Source organism: Nipponia nippon, unplaced genomic scaffold, assembly GCF_047370975.1.
Source record: "Nipponia nippon isolate SJK-2023a ecotype South Korea unplaced genomic scaffold, ASM4737097v1 scaffold_6, whole genome shotgun sequence".
Classification (NCBI taxonomy): Eukaryota; Metazoa; Chordata; class Aves; order Pelecaniformes; family Threskiornithidae; genus Nipponia; species Nipponia nippon.
In genome coordinates, this window is record NW_028262380.1 from 17967919 (window position 1) to 17990858 (window position 22940).

The 22940-nt window shown below is 35.2% G+C and overlaps 1 protein-coding gene across 12 annotated transcripts in view; it reads right to left on the bottom strand.

Moving 5' to 3' along the window:
* Nucleotides 1-22940, bottom strand: part of LCORL (ligand dependent nuclear receptor corepressor like) — an 86915-nt gene that overhangs the window by 12523 nt on the left and 51452 nt on the right. For 6 of the 12 annotated variants that reach the window (XM_087736683.1, XM_087736684.1, XM_087736681.1 and 3 more), the window contains 2 exons: nucleotides 17020-17110; nucleotides 3052-7937 (listed from right to left, as the gene is read on the bottom strand). In XM_087736683.1, coding sequence (XP_087592809.1) covers nucleotides 3052-7937; nucleotides 17020-17110 — 4977 coding nt within the window. Of the gene's footprint in view, nucleotides 1-1515; nucleotides 7938-11557; nucleotides 15599-17019; nucleotides 17111-22940 lie in introns of those variants that run through there. The other 6 variants (XM_087736685.1, XM_087736682.1, XM_087736691.1 and 3 more) reach the window with 4 other exon arrangements.

Here is a 22940-nt window from a genome sequence, read left to right on the forward strand (position 1 = left end):
AAAATGAAAAAAGTTCACTTCAGATGAAGAAAATATCCTAGCTTCAAGTGATCGGAATTGATTTTTAAAAGCTTTTCTATGTGACCTCCCACCCTGATAAGAAGGGTAAGTAGACAGGTATGTCATGTCATCACAGTACTGCCTGCTGCTGTAGTAGGTCCACAGCCTCCTTTGCATCTGTGATAAATCCACACCCTCTGAAGTAGATTTTTAAAATATTCAGTACATTGCAAGTTCCTAAAATGGGGTCTTTTATTGTGTCCCATTTAATTGCTGGATGATAGTTTCTCTTATTTTAGCTTGGCTCTCTTGAAGCCTTTTTGGATCTAGTTTGGCCAAGTCCAAAGCACGTGAATGTGGTCTTCAGTGTTATAAAGAAACACACTGAACCACCTCATGGAAAGAAACATAAATATTTTCCTAAAAACATGCTTATGTAATTTTCTTTGCCACCACAGACAGTAATAATGTTTCAGTGCTGCTAAAGAAATTAAAATGGTCAGAACATAGATATACAGTAAAAGGGAACTGCCCCTCAACACATCAAATGCATTGTTGAAGCAACAGTTCAGAAATCAAGTAGTAACAAACAGCATATGGACCAATGTATCTACCATCCACCTTATCTTGAATAAAACAGGCAATATGAAATAGCGATCAACTCTCTTCTGTTGCTACAATGAGCACATGGCTAGTTATAGTTGCTTGATACTACCTTCAGCTGTAAGAACTCAATTGCTTTATTCTCACTTGCACATTCTAACAAAAATTGAGTATACATGAAAATCCAATAACAACATTCTGCCTACCTGCCACAATGCTTCACAACAAAACAGCATCACAACACCTCTCTCTTTCAAGAATATTCGGTAAGACACCAAGATCAGTAAAACTTGAAGAAAAACTTTAAATATTGACCATAAATGCGTGTATAAGAACATTTCAAGCATGACAATAGAACGATGATATAATTTATGATACCACATCAACAAAAATACAGTCTAAAGAACATATGAATGAATAATGATGCTTTCATGTGCATTAAACTTCCAGATGCAGGAATTATGTTTGAAAACACATGCATGCACAGCTAGAAATCATGTTCCTTCTTTTTAGCCAGTAGCTATACTCTAGACTAAAAATGTTTCTATGATTTCCTTGGGTAGTACAGACAGTACACAATGTTGAATCGACATGCCAAAACAAGACATCCTTTTCTATATCAGACAATCCTCTGATACTGCAACAGTACCCCTAAAAAAGAATTGGGGTTACAAGTGTGGAGAAAATTCCAGAATCGTAATTCTTTGTCTTTTACCATTCCCTTTATCAATGAACTTTCTGTCATATCCTTTCTAAAGACAACGATTGATATGAGAAACTATGAGTAAAAGGGAAAATAACAAAAATTGTAAATGAAATAATGTAAAATATCAAAACAGTTATCAGATTTCCTAAAGATCCAAAACTAAAGGAGGAAAGTTATCAGGTAAATAAAATTGAGTCCCAATTAAAACTAACATGAGACCATATCACAGTAATAGGTCTTACATTATCATAGCAAGAAAAAGCTTAAAGATAAATATAATTCGAATGCAAAATTTTCTCAACTACAGTCAAAACTATGAAAGAAAAGTGTGAGAGAGCTCTTTCTTCATTTGCAAAAAAGAAACAGATAGATGTTACCCTTTCCTTTTCTAGTTTGGGCTTTTTTACAACAACCTTGTCTCAAGGTTTGAAGTTCTTAAAACCAAGTTTTTTATGTTGAGTTTGGCCCCAAATCAGTGAATTAAAATACAAAATAATAGCCTACAGATAAAAAATGCTGTACTTTGGAAAAGCAAGGTTACACTGAATGAGCTTAATATGAAGAATTTTATATATCACATAAAGCACAAAAGAAATAAAGTATACAAGAGCCATAATTCTGTTTATATTACAACTTAAATTAACTTTTCAGTTTATTATCAGGGATAGTTTTCTACAATATAGAATACAAAGAGGGACATTAGATCTTGCTCTGATATTTTGAATAGTTTTTTTTATTCTTTGGGCAATATAATCAGATTAGCTAATACAATATTGTTTCTACAAATGAATACTTCTGCAGTAATTCAATTCCTATTGCAGAACTCTTTTTTTTACTTGGCTAGTATTTCACACCTTAGTCATTTTATTGAAACGAGTTGAGACTTCTGTCTAAGGAGATCTCTTCACCCAACAGAAGAAATAATTTCACAAGTGTACCCTTTTTGTAAGTGATATAATGGCTTTTCTGAGATTACAGTTGTATTACAATGTATTATAAATATCTAGCTTTAAAAATGGATTTTAATTTTACACTAGCCTAAAAAGATTCCAATCCAATGCATTTAGCATAGTAACTGTATAGCGTACTTGTCTAGAGTAATTCTGCATTTTAAATTGTTCTGTAAGGATTCAATGCGCAAACCCTTTAGAGTCAGCAGATTTCATTTGGCATTGAATGGATACTAAAACGGATCTCTGAATGAATACTTCTCAGAAGTACATAGTACTGGTTTTTACTGTATAATTATAAAACCGTTACAGATTTATATTAGAAATCATTCAATGACCCTTTTTTTAAACAACTATATGTTAATATACTGAATTTCTGCTTCATTTTATAATTTACCCTTCCTCACAATATGAGAAACTACACAGTGGAATGAAATTCTGTTTCTTTTGAAATCAATAACCAGTTGAGACTGACTTCAGACATGTCAGAACTTGATTTGCTTCTGTTTGAACACATTAGTTAGCTCTTTTTCTTTTACCTTGGTGTGTTATAGCCGTAATAGAATGTAACACACCTATTAGAGCTGAAAGATTTGTGTAAAACATTACATACATTTTAAAATTGCGCTTTCGGCATTATTCTGATGCTGTATAATGTTTAATTTCATGACTTCTCTGAAATTAAAATGAATATCATGCAAGAAAAAAAAAAAATCCAAAGTGCTTAGTTGTTTGACTTCTCCAATTCTTTAAGATTGCAATTTTAAGATGAAGCGGGGAACAGGAACTTACCTACTTGGTACTTTGGGTAATAAGTTGCCATTTGTCCACTACTGCATGATTGTCTCTTATGCCTTTTTCTTATATTTGTATCAGTGGTCTCCCATTGTGGACTTTTTCTTTTGTTTATTCTGATAAGAACTTCAGAACTACCAGCAGGATTATCATCATGGTTTACACCACTACTTAATTTTCTGCTGTGAAACTGGTCATCCAGCCTTTCAGTCACTTTAGAAGAATTAGATCCTTTAGATGTTTCCATTTCATTTTCTTGTTTCTTTAACGCATTTTGCTTAGTAGAATGGGACCTTAAAAGAGGATGTCTTTTTTCTTCCATATAGGCCTGATTGGTTTTACTTTCAACAGCTTCAGGAGAATAAATGACATTATTTAATTTAAATGAATTGTGCTGCTCAATATGGTTGATTTTTCTCAAAAATATCCTACAATCTTTAAAGGTTTTGGCTTTCCAAGTATTTTGAAACAGTTTATCTTGGCCTTGTTCTTTTCTACCATTTTGTTGGCAACAAATTGTTCCATTTGTCTCTGCATGTGACTTAAGTATATTTGCTAAACCAGGATGTGGATTAAAGTCAGAAGATCCCATCATCTGTTGAACAAATGCATCTCTGGCTTCATTTTCAGTTGGCAAGAGGCTACTCTGAGATTCTACCAAAGTCTGAGTGGGCTGGATTTCTACTGTATTTTTTTCCTGGAGCTTGGGCATTTCATCATTGGTTTCCCCACTTGTACTTTTAAACAACTGGCTTTGGCAAAAGAACTGCAAATTTTTCTTTTTTGATTTCCAGCCTCCGGGAGCCTGATTATAGAGCTTTTTCGTTTGTCCCCACCTATCACGCTGTAACTTCTTAAATTCATTTCTTTTTAATCTGGCTAATGTGAAATTACTTTTCATGCTTAAGACTGGAGACCTCACCATGTTATGTAATATTTGTAATTTCCCTGCTGGTTTTGAAGGAGAGGATAGTGCAAACTTTTTAAAGTGCTTTCTGAAAGGGCAAGTACTAAGATCAGATTGTTTAGTTTCCATCTTTATCTCTCTAGTACTAACTACTTCTAAAGGATTGCGAGCATTTGCCTTTCTCACTAGAGAGAGAGACTGTGTTTCTGTAGTTTGCATAAACCAGGTGCAGAGTTCATTCATATTACACTTTTTCTGAAAAAGCATTTTTATAGGTGATGTTTCAAGTTCTACAAGGCAGGAGTCTAAAGGGTTTGACATTTCAGTATTACAGTCTTGTTCAATGGGATCCCTTTTTTCACATACACATTTATCAAACTCATTTCCCCCCACTCGCAACCAGGTATTAGTTATCTGTTCAAATCTATTATTTAGTTCTTCCAACAAAGTGTCACTTGACGTGGAAGTAGCCCACCACCTGAGAGAGGGATTCGATGAAAAAATGGGATCCGATGATACTTCATTAATGGGCCCAAATTCACCATCCTTAAGATCCTTTTTTGCATTTCCTGAATTTCTCAGTTCTGAGGTATCTTTGGATGCTGTGCTCTGATTTGATTGCCTACGTTTTTCCTTTCGATCTTTAGCTTTTTTCAAATGGAGTTTGTAAGATTTATGTAGTAAGGCACTTCTACAAGTAAATGCACTGGAAGATGCTAATGAATGTAAAAAATGCAGCGACGGCTTTCTGTCTCTAGCAGAATGTCTCAATGGAATTTCACGTTTTCTTGACACTGTTGTAATAACGTTGTTTGATCCTTCCTCTCTAGAATCTTTCTGCATGCTCTTTACTTGACCCATATTATTGCACAGTTGATTTTTTCTCTCCTGTGGTATGTTTTTTTCTAACACATTCTGCTGTTGTAAAGGAGGCAAGCAGTTGCTAATACTCACTTTTCTTTCCTGAGGTGAAACTCTATTAACAGTCACTGATATGCCGGAGATTTTTACTTTTGCTGGCCTACCAGGTTTTCGAATGGTGGTTAACGGTTTCTTAACTGGCCGTATAATATTGCTGCAAGGATGTGGTGATGCTAGGTTACTCTTGATAGGTCTGACATAGTCATAACCAGAGACCTCGTTTTCAGTAGAAGAATTCTGTAAGGCTTTTACTATTTCAGTCAAAGCATTTTCAGTTTCTGCACTGTGCCTCACTTTGCTGTGGTCCTTGGCAAAATTAGAATCGATGTGTTGTGTGGGCAGAATGCTGATTACGTTTAGATTACCTTCAGAAACATGTCTCTTAGTTCTTCTTGACCTCCCAAAAACAACTGTCACAGTAATATTTTTGTTGCTCTTAACTTCTTCCATTACTGCTGCATCAGATTTGGCACTTTTACCATCACTGCTAAGTTCAGGTCTAGGTTCTGTGCTTTCAGTCACATCTATTTTTGGTTTTGGAGGCCGTCCAATAGGTCTCTTAACCTGCTTAACAACTTGAGGACCTATTTTCTTTGGTCTACCAGGTTTTCTTTTTAAAACTGATTCACTGCTACTGCTTGATTTCTCCACAACTTCGTCATTTTGTTTCAAGTCATTTAAGTTAGTTTGACCAGCTGGACAAGAGCTTGTAATTGCTTCCGCATAAACACTACTTGACTCCTCCTTGGTATCATTTTCACTGTAATCACAATCCTTGACACAGATTGCATGAGAAAGGTCTCGGGTGGCCTGTTTGTCTAACAAAGTGTTTGTGTGCCCCTGAAACAAACAAATATCCGTGCTTCCTTTAGAAGATGCAGCTGCAGATGTCAAAGTATATTTGACTCCTTCACTACTATTAACCTCTGAGACAAACATAAGCTTAATAGGACTAGAGTAGTTTAAGGGAGATGAGATCTCCCCAGCTTCAGAAGTTGTATTCAAGTCCCCGTTACTGGAAGTTGAACTGGATGAATCAAAGGTCAGAGATTTCAAAAGGCTGTCATCAATTTCTTGATCTATAAGCATTTCTTGTTTGTTTGTTGTCACACACATCGTTTTGATTTTACTGCTGCTTGGCACGTGCGAATGTGGAGGGAAGCTTTGTCCTGTGCATCCCATTTCACTCAGAGTGAAAGGTAAGCCTCTTCTAGCAGCTGGGTTCATAACCTGTTCATAAGTATTATCTTTTAATTTTTGGCTTATTTTGTAACTATCCAGCAATGAGCTGTTAGTCTTTCTGGCTAAGTTTATTGTATCTTCTAAACGTTCTACAACAACTTGCAGATTTGTGTCTCTCACAATTTTGCTTATATTTATGTCACTGCATCTTTCAGCATGAACATCTTTATTTATTTTCATTTTTTCCAAACTTTCTAAAGACTTTTTTGCATTGGATGACTTTCTAAACACAATATTGTTTGTTACATACACGGAGTACCATCCAGGAGGCACAACGTTACGTTTAGTTCTGCCCAAGATTCCATTACTGTCATCTTTCAGAGGAATCTGATTAGTCTCCTTTAAGGCTGTGCAATCTCCGTGTGTTTTTGCGAGTTTTGCCTGGCTGGCTGCAATAGCACTGTTTTCTGAAAGAACTAGAAAGCCGGAGCTGGTTTGAAAATTAGTAAGAGGTAGTTTGAAAGCCTCTGTTTGGTGTACTGGAAAGCACATTGTTTTGGTTTGACAATTCATGCATGGATTACTTTCAAGATGTTGCAAAGCCTCGTCTTCTGTCACAGTAAAACTGTGTCTTTTATTTGGATACATTCTATCGATTTTTTTTGTAGATTTCTTTGCATTTCTCTCAGAAATTGACTTTTTTCTTACAAGAGTTTCATCAAGGCTTGCAAGCTCCCTCTTGATTTGCAAAGACTGTCGTCGAATGAATGGTGAATCAGGAGAATTATACATTGCAAATAAAGTTTCCTGACGCTTGCGAAATCTTGTTTGGATAATTTTATTTTCCACTTGTTTATCATGTTGGCGAAGTAATTCCATAAAGCTGTAATCACTTGCCTTAGCATTATGTAAAAGAGAGGTTATGAAGTCTCCTAATTTGACATCATTTTCTGGTGCCCTGTCACTGCTAGAAAGTTTTACAAGATTTGTTGCTATATCTGTAGTGTCTATTGATTTTAACTTTTCATTAATACGGTCCATTAAATCTTGAAAAATAGCAGAATGTTCACCTTTCTCAGCCTTCTCAGAATTTATATAATAATCGTTGCTTTCTTGGTCTGTTGATAGCAACGTTCCATCTGAATATTCAGTCTCTTTTCCTCTGCATGTTTTACCTTCATATTCAAATTCTCCTTTGCTTCCTTCAGCTGGCAAGAGAGACGGAGGCTGGTTGATGGATATTTCAAGCTTGTTATCATCTAAAGTTGGAAAATCTATAACCAATCCTTCCGATGATTCAAATTCTTTACACTGTACAGGTGACAGTGGAGGCGGTGATGGGCTGCGAGATCTACTAGAATTTTTAATGCTGTTCAAGAGATCACAGTCCTTAGTTGAATATGTACATGCTGCTGCTTTCACAGAATGCCTGTTATAATTTTGCAATTGTTCAGCACAATACTTATGAGAACTACATGCTTTGTTCACCATTGTCTTAAGGCATCCAATTGCTACAGCTTGGCACGACAAAGGATGGAAATCTTTAATACAGACAGACAGAGGTGGTAAACAAGTGTTTGGTCTTTGATTTTGTAAACAGCACCTTTTTGTCAGCATATGTCCATTGCAATTGCAAAATGAAATGTGAACATCCTCTTCAGTAAGGGAACTGGGAGTTTCAGAGTGGACCAAATGTGTTTGCTTGCAACTGCAAACTATAGGAACATTTTCATCTTGTATTAAAAATTTTAACATAGCCAAAGTCTGTTGCCAGTGATATGAACAAAAAGACTCCAAAACTTTGTTTAATGTTGATTTTCCTTTTTCCAAATAAGCTGTTTCCTCTGAATTTGCATCAGCTGTTGAGCTTGAACTGAAAATGAAAACAAATCAAAACAAAATATAAATTACTGTAAAACACCATATCTAATGTTTGTTATAATGGTTAAACTCAAGCCTAAAAACCTGATGTTTGCAAAACAGTTCTGTTGTATTTGCACTATTCAGTCATACTTGCAACTGTCACTAGCAATGATGTGCATCTTATCTATAGCAGTGATAGCCCTACCATAAGAAAAATAATCAGGAAGAAATTAAGGGACAAAAATAGTTTGAAACATAGCTTCTCGTATCTAAATGTAATTACAATAATATTGACTTTCTGATATTTCAAACTACCTTAGTCATTAATGAAGAAAAACCTCACCAAGAACCTGGGGAGCTTCATATTACTCCCAGTTCACAAACTGAGACACAAAGAAGGTAAATGACTTGCCTAAGGTCACAATTCAAGGTTGTGGCAGAGGCAAAAATGGATCTGCCTCTCCTGAATCCCAGCCTAAGGTATTCAGATACCAAAGTGTATCGAATGCTCTTCAGGATACTCTTAAAGATCCTTCTAAAGACATTTTAATATTTATTTTTAAAGAACACTTAATAGGCTAACAGAAAATGGAAAAAATAGCCACTTGCTATTGTTACTGTTGTTTGCAGATAAAAGTTTCCCTTCTAGTTTTTAAATAAATTGCAGTGGTGTATCACAGGCTCTTCATTGCAATATATTAGACACAGATATACACACATGTGCGTGTGCACACACACGTGCGCATGCACACACACGCGGATTCCTTCATTAAACAGAAACAGAGATATTCACCACTGGAATAAATAACTTCTGTGATAAAGGTTAATATCCTTTAAATCTCAAATACAGGGTAGGCCTATATCTAAATAAGACTTCTGAGCAGTTGTTCTCAAGTGTATTAGTTCAAAATAAAATCACTTATAAAATACTACCTTAACTATTTAATTTATTTCTTATAAATTATTAAAACTAATGTCACTACTTACCTAATCAATCATTTATATTGAAAAGCTGAAAATTTTCCATGGCAGAAATTAATACAGATATTTCTTCAATTAAATACAAAATCCTTATGCTGGATAGCAACTATCAGCAGATAGTTAACACCTAATTCAAATGTTTTACTGAAACCAATTGCATGAGCAGAAAATGTTAGAAGAATTCTGTTTTAGAAAAGTATGTATTCTTTAAACATATCACCAAACTCTGAACATGACACTAACTTTTTGACCTACTATTACCTCCTTTAATTTTTTGCATTTAGGCCTGTACGTTGGAAAAATTTCATTTTGATTGGGTTTACAACTGTATTGGTCAAGGAACAAGCATATTTAAAATTTAATGTGTTATATTTATATAAAGTTACCTATTCATTAATTAGCTCATACCCATTGTTATTAGCATCAATAATAACTTTCAGCTTCAGGTTTCTTACTGGAAGTTATACATACAAATGTGTATTTTTATTGTTCCACTCGGATTTTAAAGTTTAGAGCTTAAAAATAGCCAACTATGCTTAATAATTCCTCATGTTGTTTCCTTCTCCTGTAATATTTAGTATGAATAACTGAAGTCTTAAAAGAAAAAAACCCTCTTTGCACTTGCAATCTAAAGTAAAAACAGCATTATTCAAGGGCATGTCATTGTCAGGATTTAACTGGTTTTGAAACGCCACTTCACTGAGAAGAGTCTGAGTGTTACTCAGTCCAACAAACTCAGCACAAGGTGTTGAAATGTATCACTACACTTGTGAACTATGGATAAAAACTAATTGCCCTCCCTACCACCATGACTTTAATTAAATAATGTCTGAAACGCCAGATAGAAAAAAGAACGAACATGGCACTAGGTCTTCAATATTTTGTTTGCAAATCACAGTAAATTTGTTAAGTACTACTTTGCTAAAAAGATGGCTGTAGTACAGTCTTTTTAGACTGAATCTCTAGACATATATTTCTGTCTGTCTAGGCTTGCAAGGTATGTCTAATGGAGTTTCACTGGAGAGCTTTAACTGTAGAGGACCTGTATCCATAACTGCTATTTAAAATATGCTCACTGGTGGAAGAAACTTCCAGAGCCTTAAAGCCTTCTCAAAGTCAGTCATCAAAATTTCCAAAGGCCTCAAAACCGCTTTGAAATTGCTATGTGGAGATCAACCTGTTGTATCAAGTAATATCCTGGTTATCACAGACACATTGGACATTCTTCGAATACGATTTCTTTCCTGGTTATCTACCCTTGTGTAACGCCTATAACCTGCTTTCCCTTAGCGTGTGTTAGTTTCTAAAGTTAAGACAACTTAACTTCATCTATTCTATTGTAATAGTACCACACTCCAAATGATTTTCCAAATTTGTGAAAACACATCGACCCCTTACTCGGTCGCCATTTGGGAACAGAGCTTACTACGCAAACAAATTAAAGCATTAAAGCAACACATTTTCTTTAAAGTGTCTCTCTGTAGAGATGTCCATATATTTAAACAAACTCATTTTTAGTAGCCTTTCAATACAATTATGGAATTATATTTTAGTTTCCTGTAATTCCTTCCTATAGTCCTTTAAATTTGTCTTGTCACACAGTAGTTCAGACTATCCTCAAGATAAAAGGCTTAAACAATAATTTCATAGAAGGAAGAGCTATCACTGTCACAATTGCATACTCCTTCACAGAACAGCCTTACACTTCCTACAAATCACACACAAAAAGACTGCAAGAGAGCGGGTAGGAAATGTAGGGCTTGAGAGGATCAATGCACGCTGCTCCCCCAGTACCTCTCTGCGCAATACCTCTGAAGACAAAAGTTAAGCATAGAATCACATTATTTCCTTGCTGAAGGGCAGGGGCAGTTAATACCATGGAGTGGGGACTGACTGGAGTCCAAAATTGGCACAAAGGCAGAGATGTGATAGGGCTAAGTACTAGCCTTTCAGCATATTATTTTATGTATAAAAAAGTAAACCTTTGCCTCCTCTACAAATCCAAAAAACTATCAGGAAAGACTATCAGAGGACTCCCAAAAATGTCCCTCCCTAGCGTTCTATCCTCTGTTGCCTGAGCCACAGACAAGATACCAATCTACCAACTTCTTTGCAGACTGGGAAGAGGAATAAAACTGGGAACAGAACGTACTTTCAAGTACTCATATAAAAAGCATAGAACTATTATAGAAATATAAATTTGTCTTACAGGAATGTTTGTTTTCTGACTTTACTAAGTAAATAAATCCCTCAAAAAAGCTATATATTATCTGTAATATATAATTTTTAGCTGCAAACTGAAGGATGTAACTGCTATAAAATTAGTTTTCTGAATTTCGTCTCATTTATGAGTAACGCATCAGTTCTGAGAAATCATCCTTCCTTAAGGCTACTATTTCTGATACATAAAATTCTCATAGTACATTAGTCATTATGTGCTTAATTTGTGAAGTTCTTGATCTTATGCCACTGCTAATAAACTTGTGCCTCAGGAGTAAGTCAAATGAGTCAGTGTACAGGTTTTTGTTTCTTTCTTTTTTTTTTTACTGAATGAGCAAATCAATCACACATCAGTGTTGTAAATTTATGTGCAAAAGCATTGAAGTGCTTTACTACAAATTACAACGTAGAAACACGTTAACTAAACAATTAAATTCATACAATCAGATTTAGGAATATAACAACACAAAGAAGAAACAGAATTACAGTACATTTACAACACAAGACAAATACATGGAATTCATTAGAAAATATTGTAATAAATAATTAATGAATTATAGTGCAATTGATTTATGCATAAATATAACTAATTGCCTAAAAATCAGTTGTTAACAAAAATCTGTCAAAAATCAAGGCAGCCACAGAGTTTTACTAAATTACTGCGACAATGGAAATACTGCAATTAAAAAACAAATACAAGTATTTGTACTGTAAACAACTAAAAAATCAGTCTCACTAAAGTTAATATACAATTTAATATAAAATTGTCATTAGCTACCAGAAATGGTTTAAACAGCTTTACTGAGCAGTAGTTCTAAAAACAGAGGCACTGTTTTTTAATATAAAATACTTGAGAAACATTCAAATAAGTAGAAAGCATGTAGGGCTTGCTTTCGCCTTCATTTAAAATTCTGCTGAAACAGGAATTTTCAGAAATTGTCAATTACTAAGTAGTGACTGGTAACTGAATTTATAAAACAGTTCAAAATGTGTAATTTAAATGACATTTAATGGAATACATAGGGGTTGGGGAAGGAGAATCTACACATTTCCCTGCCTTTCCTTATTTGTGTAATCAAAGGTTAGCCTAATAATTAGAAACAAATAATTCTGTTCCTTTAAACACTTACAGGTTGAGTATCATCTATAAACTATCAAAAAATATTTTAATATACTATTTCTGACCAAAAAATAAATACAAGTACTAAAATGTTGAAAATTAATTATAATATTACATACAAAACTACTGAGTACTGTTAAGTCAATAGTAAAATGATCCCTGATTTTATGAATCCTGTTAATTTTTTGGTCAGGTCATCTTTTAAATGATACAAAAAGAGTACTGTAACTTGCCTTCAATATAAACTTCTGACTCAAATTTTTAACATTGTCTGAGGAGTAGAAAACATCAGTATGGTACAAATACTAGGCAATGTATTGAAGCCAAAAATTTTTGCAAGTAAAACTGTATAAAGACAGATCTTGAAACATTTAAGGTTTTTCAACTTCATTTTTCAGTGGGGAAATATTCACAAATTAATCCTTCTGGCCCTCACAAAATATGGCTTAATTCTTTTAAAATGAAAGATGACCCTGACATCTGCTTTTTCGTGACCTCCTTGTTATCAGGTACAGTTCTGCTTAAAAAAAGGATTCATTCTGTAATATGCAAGTAAACCTTAATCACTGAAGAAGATTCAGTATAGATCTGAGAGACCAAAGAACTGAGCCACTGGTTGTGCAGTTTCAAAATGGAAGTTGTTATTTTTTAGTAGCATTAATATGGGCCAGACTTTGCCATCAATATTGCAGTATGCTCTCCACTGAGTTTAATGGCAAGTTTATCTATAAATCAAATTACCTGATGTGGCCCATATGTATTTAATGTCCCGTTTCATTTGTATAATTAAACCTATACACATGCAAATTTAAGTGGGGGAAAAAATGTATGCATGTGCCCCAAATGTATAAGAGTTGGAGAAAAGTCTTTTTCTATGCCAAATTAGATGCATACAGAAAAAAAATACATTTTGAGAGGAAAAGGGCACTGATGTTCAGTATTAAATGTATGAAGCAAGCCCCCATTCTTCATATGTAGACAGATACTTTGCGATATTACACAAAAAAATCAAGTATGATATAAAGTCCAATGTGAATACTCTGAAATTCATGTAAAAACTGCAATATGAATGCAATTGGTCTCCCCTAAATTCTATTAAAAGTTACGTATTTAAAGTGAACTGCCTAACTTCTAACTACCAAATTTATAAAGAATTTATATTATTGAAAGTTCAAAACAGCTTCACTGTTTAATATTTGTATTTCTATCAAGACCCTGAACTGCAAATTTGGTTATTAGCAAAATGATAATGTAACTTGGTATTCATTTTGATAAACTGAAAATGTTTTGAAATGTCACAGCAGCAAATACATTACAGTTACAGTGAGGTTTTTCAATAGGAGTGTGACACAATCCTTAAATAAATTTTAAGTAGTCATATAACATCAACTAACCAGCACGTTTAAACAAAAAACCCAAACAAACCCAAACCATTCTCAAGCTCATTCTGTGCACATTATGAACATGCTCTAAGTTGCATTCCCACTTTCTTTTTAAACCTTACAAGTTACCTTATTTGTCAAACTAAAAAGGAAAATTATGTTAAAGTTTAAATTATTTTATGCTCTTAGTATTCCATCTTATTTCATATTTAATAATTCTATAACTACAGTAATTTCTCAGGTTTCATAAGTGTACACTTTGTAAACACCAATTTCTTTCTAAACCAACAACAAAATTTTCTTAAAATGATAAAAAAATGCAGTTTATGCCTGCTAAACACACATTTTTAGTAATGAAATATTTTTCTTACTTGTATTGGATATTTAAGTAACGATGAACTTTTTTCTTTCACAGAATGTACTATATCCTACTAATACTTCACAAATCCACTTCCTTGTAAGGAACTAGCTTTTTAAAAAAATCCCTTGATTTGTATAATCTGAGTTACTTACAATTTATTGCAAGTATTCTGTGAAGTATAAAAGTCTGCTAACCCTTGGTTGTGTATTTCCGTAATAAGATGGATTATTGAATGGGTAGAGTGGTTCTTCACCAATTAAAAATTATGCTTCACATGACAAATACTTGTTTTCCCAAAACATCTTTATGCTATTGACTACTAAATAAAACCTGAATCTTTTCACCTATTTATACAAGGATTATATTAAATACACACTATCAGAATTAAGTGAGCAACTCTATAATTCTGTCCACAGTGAAAACCCTGAATAAAACTATTTTTCAAAAGGCATGTATGTGGTGTTTGAACTGTATAATTTCACGTCTTCTGTCAGAGTGAGCATATGTATTTCTCACACAGTGTGTGTATACAGACATACATACACACACACAAAACAATTCGCTAACAATTATTCTACACAGGCTTGCTACTATTTTTGCAGCTGCCAGTCCCTGAATCTGTCATATTAAATAAGCCAGTATCTGGTAATCGGAGTTTCTTCTTCGGCGGAGTCTTCAATGTTCCAGATCTTTCTTTTACTTTATATTCTAAAGTGCTGTGAGGTACCCCATAAATTCCTTGTGCTTTGGAAACACTCATTTTCCCACTCATTACCATTGCAATTGCTTCTTCCATTATTTCATGATCGTACTGCCGATAGCGGCCACGTTTTTTTCTTGGTTGCTTATTATCTTTACGATCCAAACTATCTTCTGTATTTTCTGAGGTTCCATCTACTGTCCCATTCTTAGCATTAAGACACAAAGGAGAGAGGTCCCCATGCAGAAAGTAGGAGTCAACACTTGAGTGAGTTACAGGTCCAGAACATTCAATTTTGTTCTGTTTAGGGAGTATATTTTTCAATTTTTGAAGAGCTGATCCTTCTAAGACTGAGGAGGTTTTAGAAACGTGGTACATAACATCCAGAAGACCAGCAGTATCAGACTGTGGTTTGGACACAGAACTTATTCTTAGCTGAGGAATTTTTAATTGTACAGTAGGACTTGAAGTTTCATATTGTAGATTTTCACTTTTTTCTTTAAATTGAGTGACCATTCTCTGTAGAGTTAACTGGTGGAGGTAACTGGAAGCTGTTGGGAATTTTAATTCTGAGGTTTCAAGTAGACTGAGCTTACTTTTTTCTGTGCGCTCTGCTTGAGCTCTTGCCCACAAGGCTACTTTTTGTAGGACTGCACAAGTTTCTTTACTGTCTTTAAATGAATAACTATCATTGAAATCTCGAGTTTTGTTTTTAAAAGGTGCAGGCTTTCCTGCTGGTAAGGCTTCTAAGTGGAGAAGTAAAGTTTTTTGAGGTATGCCATAAAGTATGCCTGCTTTATTTATGTCCAGTGCTCCAGACTGAATGTCTTTCAAAGCTTTTGAGAGCAAACCATCTGCAAACTCAGCACTTCTTTCCACATAGTCCTCTCTGTGTCTGTGTAGTCTCCTGGATGGATGGAATGAAACGATGGTAAACTGATGTATGAGAGACTCTCACACAGCTATGGAAGGGAAGGGTCCACTCCTTTATTATACTCCTTGCTTCGGTAACATCACTGCTTCTGATACTTTTAAGCCTTTGAGATGTGGTAGTTAAATGATTATCCTAGCAAAATGTTACAGTTCTGGTAGGACAGTGAGTCAAAAATCATACGGTGGCTTCTACAGCAGCCCTTCCAAGAACTTTATATCCTAGCTCAGTATTTGATAATATTCTCATGTGCTTGCTATATTCCCTTGTTCGCATGCTTGCAGAGCAACACTGTTATAATTTTAATTATACAATTAACGTTCCGTTAAATACCCAAATCCTGAAGGAGTTTTTGTTAGTAGAAACGTGACGTTACCGCTAAACAAGTAATAAAAGAGTCAACCCCCTCATAGAAAATTTGCAGCAATAAGTACATAACTACACACAAACATCCCAGACTTACACAAAACTAGGCTTTCTACAACAATAAGATAAAGTGCTGTAGTTAACAATCAAGTCCATTTTGGTAAAATAAAACACACTGTTAAAAACTTCTAGCCACTATTTACAGCTCTCTAATTACAAAGTCATATTCATTTTAAAACTTCTTCATATCAGCAAATTAATAAAATGCAATTTTACATCATTCAACAAATACTGCTATTGTAGTCCTATTTGTAATAAGTTATTTGGTAAGACGTACAGGTGACAAAAAGGGTCCTGCTATGGCTAGTGGATGGGAGGATGCCAAGATCATAACAAAATCCAACAAAACAATGTGTTTCACTAGTTTTGTGGTAGCTTTCAGCAGATGCAATAACGTTTTTCTTGCTGAATAAAGAAATTTAACCATTTGCCACCACACACCATAGTCAGAACCATGATGTAAGTAGAAGTACGATGATTAAGAGCTCTCTCTCGCGCGCTTGCTCTCTCTCTCTCTTATTGAGGAATATTATAGATAATAGTCATTTAATTTGTTCATGTTAGTTGAAGAATATTTTAAATCTAAATATTAACATGGTCATTTTTGTCCAAAATTGAAGTTTCCTAAATAAACTCTGAAAGAATATATTTACATTTTCTTCTACTATCCTGTTATTTTTAATGTGTTATGGAATCAATTTTCAGTTCATTTTTAGTAACATGAACTAAAGTTTGGTGATTGTTCTGATAACTTTTCTTTAAACAGAAAAAAAGGAAAAAGACAAATGAAACATATGATATATACATAGACACACACTTATGAGTGACAAGAATTCTTCTGAAAGCAAAATAGGAACCACATGTGTGTGTCAGTATATACAAATATGTTATGAACATAAAACCTGACTTCAGAGAAAAGAAACCTGGATTGCCTTTTATAAAAGCCAAAGAGAATCCTAAACGTTGCTTACCCAGACACTGAGTTTTCAGAACACAATGGATCATATTTTGGTTCTTCCAACCTTGCGCTTTTCTTTGTAGAGAGATCTAGCACTCCATCCCCTGCAAAGAACAAGTAGTGATGATAGCAGTTGTTTAAGGATGATCTCAGAAATTTTGTTAGCAAATGTTTGTACCTATGGCACAATTTTTAAGCAGTTACTTTATCTTGTAAAATTTCTGACATCTTATTCCTTTAACAATGTCAGCCATCAGCAAATGGTTTTATATATTTGATTTGTAACAAAACTTTTTAAAATTAAGAAGAAATAAAAAATAAACCCATTCAGAAATAATAAAATTTAAAAGAAGAATCTGTCTTAAAAAGAAACATGTGACTGCTTTCCTAAAAATCACGTATGCATATATACTGCACTGTTGACTTTCAAGGCAACCAAAGCAATACGCTTGATATTATTATTATTATTCATATATTCATATTTACATACTGTAAACAAACAAGCCTGATACTGAAGTTAAAATTGATATAACTAAATCATAGGCTTACAGGATAATTCAGGCTACTAGGGATCTCAGGAGGTCTCTAGACCAACCTGCTGCTCAGAGCAGGGTCAACTGTGAGACCAGACCAGGTTACTGGATGAGAAAGTAGTACCCCAGTAACTGGGAAGAGAGCTCGAGCCCAATATAGAGTTTTAAGCATATGAGACCTATGTCATTAAAGGTTCTAACAGTTTGTTTATACATATTCCTCTTGCCACTCCCACATATATGTAATAATGAAACTAAAGAAACGGAAAGACCTAAACTGGGGTGGGAGTCTGCTCTGTTAAGTCAGTGACAAATGTTAAATTCAAGATTTATAGTTGGCTATTGAAGCCTATGAAGTATTGAAATAGAAAACCACATTTTTTTAAAATCAATATTTAAGAACATTGAAAATTAACAAAATTAATTAGCACCTGAAATACTCCTCCTAGTTTAAGTTTTTTGTTTTTAAAAAAATCACATTTAAATTATAGATAAATCCTCTAAATATATTTAATTTCATACCTTTCTTCCTTGGTTCTCTGTTTCAAACTTGGGCTGTTTTGTGTGCCTGAGCTCTGCAAATTCTATTTTGAGTTTCAATGTGTAGCTCAACATTCAACTCTAGAACAACCTTACGCTAGCCCTTTTTACATTAGTGTCATTTTCATGTTACTGCACATTATTTCTAACACATCAATCAACTGTATATATTTTCCCATGGCTTCACACAGACACGAAGCATTGGCTGAATAGTCCAAATGCCAACACTCAAATAAGAAGTCAAAAAAATTGTTAGGGTAACTGTGCTTTACAGCAATACTGCAAAGAAAGAGAGTTTCACGTAATAATCAAATCCAGGTATTAGTTCTGGACTGTTTTTAACAATTTTTGACTGTTTTTCCCCAACTATTTTGTATTATTTGAAAAAGGGTAAAGAGAGAAAAAAAGTAGCATTGTAAGTCAGCATAAGGAGAAAAAATTTTTATAAATATGCCACTTGTCAAAGATGCTCCTCTTCTCCTGAATATATTCCTTTCAAAGTCTTCCTTAACCCGAAGAAAGTTCAATGAAGGACTAGTTAAATTAATTAACCTTTCTGAGGCAGTGATATTCCAGAAGGAAAAGACAATTAAAAACACCACAGAAATATTCTACAGGGACTATTTGGCCTACCCAGCTGTAAAGTATCCCGAATATCTGAGCTCGCAATGTCCCTGAGCCCTGTGCAACAGACAGATTTCATCTGTTGTGTTCTGTCAGTCGTACAAAGTACGTCTCCCTTTCTTAAGTGTTTGTGTGTTCCCTTTCACAACAGTTTCTCCATCTTCAGTTGATATTCATAGGCACTATGATAAAAAAAGTTTAGAAGAGATCACTGGACACAGTCACTGGAGAAAAAACTACTTCAAAAGTTCACAGCTAACCAAATTATAAAGAGCTAATAATCTCTCTCTATTCAATCTACAAAAAAATTGAAGCTAACTAGATTTTTTGGGGAAAAAAAGTAAACAAAACCCAAAGACTCTTACAAGATTCCACAATGAAATCTAACCAAAAGAATTTTCACTTCCAATCTTTCAGAATTGGCTTTGATAACACAAGGCCACCAATAAGTTGAAAAATTACTAAAAAGACACAGTACTGAAAATGCAGACTCCTGAAACAAAAAATTAGATACATTTTGGGGCTCTAATGGGTAAGCAGAACTGAAGATTCATTTCAGGTTCAAGATAGTTGGTTCCTCCAACACAGCAAATGTATTAATTAAGTATATGACACCTCCCTGAAGACAATGCTTTATAGGAAGATGATTCTCAGTAAAAAGAGCGTAAGAGAACCATGCAAGAAATTTGATATACGTACAAAACGCTAGATAAAGTCACCACACACCAGGCTTTTATTCAATTATTTAACTCCAATTTAAAAAAAAACAAACAAAAACGAACAAAACAACAAACCAAACAACACAAGCCCCCCCAGATTGATGCAGAAAGGGCTGATAAGTCAAAAAGATTCATTAAAAATACATGGTAGCTCCCAGTTTTGGTAGATCTTCCTGCTTTGTAGTAGTGTCAATTATTATTGTTATAACAAAGGAGCACCTACAATTAGTAGGAAAGTGAGAGCATTTGATATAAAGCTTTAAGACATATGAAACGCTACCTAATGAAATGAATGCATGCATAAATCCACAGTAGAAATGTTCACTTTGGTTCATTAGGTACAAGACCAAGAAGTTTTCAGAGGCATCCTACAGGTAGACAATGAACCTTGAAAAACCGTTACTTGCAAGGTAGGAAGAGGGTTTTTTTAAACTGAGCCAGAGCTTTCTATTATTTCTATCAAATCACTCAAAACAGGTATTTAAGCAAGAATTCAGGACAAGAAATGAATGACATCAGGAAGAGAAAAACCACTCTGTAAAGTGGTTTTAATAAAAGACATGGAATTACTTCCGCTCTTGAGCTGAAGCCATGACTACCAAGACAACAGTCTTCATAAACAATACTACGGAACACTGAATAATATAGAAAAAAAATTAGTAGAAGTTTTTCGGGTCTGCTGTTCATGGTCTTCTGATTAAGTTACTTCTGTGCAAATTAAATGATTTTGATCTTCAAAGAAACGGCTCAACCTCTAGCCTTTGCTTCTCAGCACCAGATCATCAGGGCTGCAGGGAGATCTTATTGCAGCCTTTTAATACTTAAAGGGGGCTTATAAGAAAGATGGGGACAGACTTTTTAGCAGGGCCAGTAGCGATAGGACAAGGGGTAATGGTTTTAAACTAAAAGAGGATAGATTCAGACTAGATATAAAGAAGAAATTTTTTACCATGAGGGTAGTGAAACACTGGAACAGGTTGCCCAGAGAGGTGGTAGATGCCCCATCCTTGGAAACATTCAAGGCCAGGCTGGATGGGGCTCTGAGCAACCTGATCTCGTTGAAGATGTCCCTGCCAATTGCAGGGGGGCTGGACTAGATGACCTTTAAAGGTCCCTTCCATCCCAAAGCATTCTATGATCAGGTGCAGCAATACCGAGATATAACTAAGTGTGATCAAATGTCATCTTCAAAATAATCAGGACCGCAATCAGTTGAAACTGCTCCAGACTAGTGATGTTAGAGAAATGGGGGGGTAGGGGGTAAAAGCAAGTAACAGAAACTGTATGGGTCACCCTTGAGTTCCTACAACTGGTATTGCTGTATTGATTCTAGCAAACTTCTCTTGTTTTTTTCTGGGTTTCAGAAAACCTTTCACTAGGTATTATGAACTGCCTTACTAGGTCAAACAACCTACTCTACCCAGTCTTCAGTCTCCAGGCATGGGAAAAACTCCACTCCTAGCGTAGAAGAGCATATGAGCCTGGCCACTACCTGCAGCTCATTCCTCTCCTGCTCTCCCAGTAGCTGCTACCATTGGATTAGGGATCCAAGAGATACATCCCCGCCTACTCTAGCTTTAGTTTCTGGCCTTGGTTCTGTTAGCTGGGAAGCTGCCTAAGGCCTTTTTTGAACCCAGTGACACTGTCCATCTCCACAACCTCCTGTCACAGCAGTTCCTGATGTTCACAAACTGCTGTGCAGAAGCTGCCCCTTATCTGTTTTTCCCTTCTTAGAAGTTTCAGCGAGCCCTGCTTAGTTCTCATATTGTGAGATTCAGTAATTAACAACTCTCTCTTTACCTTATCCATCATACTGTGGTAAACCTCGATAAGGTTTTTCATACCAACATCATGACACTGTCTTGTCTTCAGTACCTTTCCTGATGATGCCTTGCCTTTTGCAATGTGCAGCAGCACAGAAAATAACCAGCAAAACAATGTTTTCAGAGAACTGTCAGTAAGTAATTCTTAACTACTGCTTTGACTAGCCCCTTTTTGCTGACCTGATGCGCCACTCTGTAAAATGGAAAATTGCCAGATGAAAAGTATATGGCTATATATTGGGTGTCCATGGCAAGGTCTTGCCAGCATCTGTGGGGAGAGGCCAGGGGCTGCCCTGTGCTAGACACAGACGGTTCTAGCCAGTTCCAACAGACCCACTGCAGGACACAGCTGAGCCCAGCAGCCATTTGGGCAAACCTCTGGGAAACCATATTTAAGAAAGGGCAAAAAGTGCTGGAGGGAGAGAGAAAAAGGGAACAAAAAGAATGATGAAACAGCAGAGGGAAGCCCAATGGCAGAGAGAAACCATTAGGCACAGACTGTGGACACCCCACGCCCATGACCCTTGTACCACAGGGGTGGTGGTGGTCACAAGGGAATCTGGAGTGAAGCTGAGCCTGGAAAAGGGGGAAGGAAAGGTGGTGTTCTAATGTGTCTTTTTGTTTCCACTACCTGAATTAATAAGTGTTTATTTTAATAGGCAATAATTTAAGTTGATTTTCCCCAAGCAAAGTTTGTTTTGCCTATGATGGCAAGTGGTAAACGATGACCATGTCCTTATCTCAACTCTCGAGCTTTCCCGTTCTTCCCATTTTCTCCCTGTGCCATTGAGAGGGAAGCAAGCAAGCGAGTGTCTGACAAGGAGCTTAGCTGTTAGCCACTATGGCTGCCAAGGAAGAAATAAACACCTACTCCCCCTTTAGGGTGACCTTTTTATTAAGCAAGTTGTTTCTTTAATATATTTACAGTTCATACAATCTATCTTTGGGAACATAGCATGTGTACCTTCAAAAAGCATAGTATTTTCCCCAATGCATATGGTAAGAACAGTATATTAAGAAAATAAAAGGTTATTTTCAGTAATGTTTGGAATTCTTTCAACAGCCCTGAACACACCAATCAAGAGGCCACACGTGCTGTGATCCCAGATGCCATACTAACTTCAGCGTGGATTTTTCAAGAAATATGAAACCACTTTTCAAAAATTAAGAATAGTTTCCAAATTCTGGTCCATTATTCAGAAATCTTTATTTTGCTACATATTTTGGTAAAATCACATGCACATTGTAGACTGGATAATAAAATGCTATTTAAAATAATTTAAACAGAATTTTTGACTTGGATTATCCTTATTTTTCCTACTTCTTCAATAATAGCCAACAACAATGACAAAGCTCAGGATAGCTGTAAAAAGTTCATGCAGCAAAATGTCACACATTGCCAGCTACCTTCTGATGTCTTCCAGTCTATGATGGATCAATGAAACAAGGAAATCTATGCAAATTCTCTTGCATTTTTCTGCTATGTTTCCACACTATCATTGCTCCTAGAAGATACAGCAACAAGAATATGCTTGTGTAGCTAAACTAACAGATTATTTATTTGTACAGCTTATACTTCTGCCTCTTGTAAGTCACTTTGCTTAGCAGCTTGAGAGTGATCAACTCTCCCATACCTACCAATGGAAAGAAGCCTTTGCATCAAAGTAGAGCTGCTGCTGGGAACACTCCCCAAAG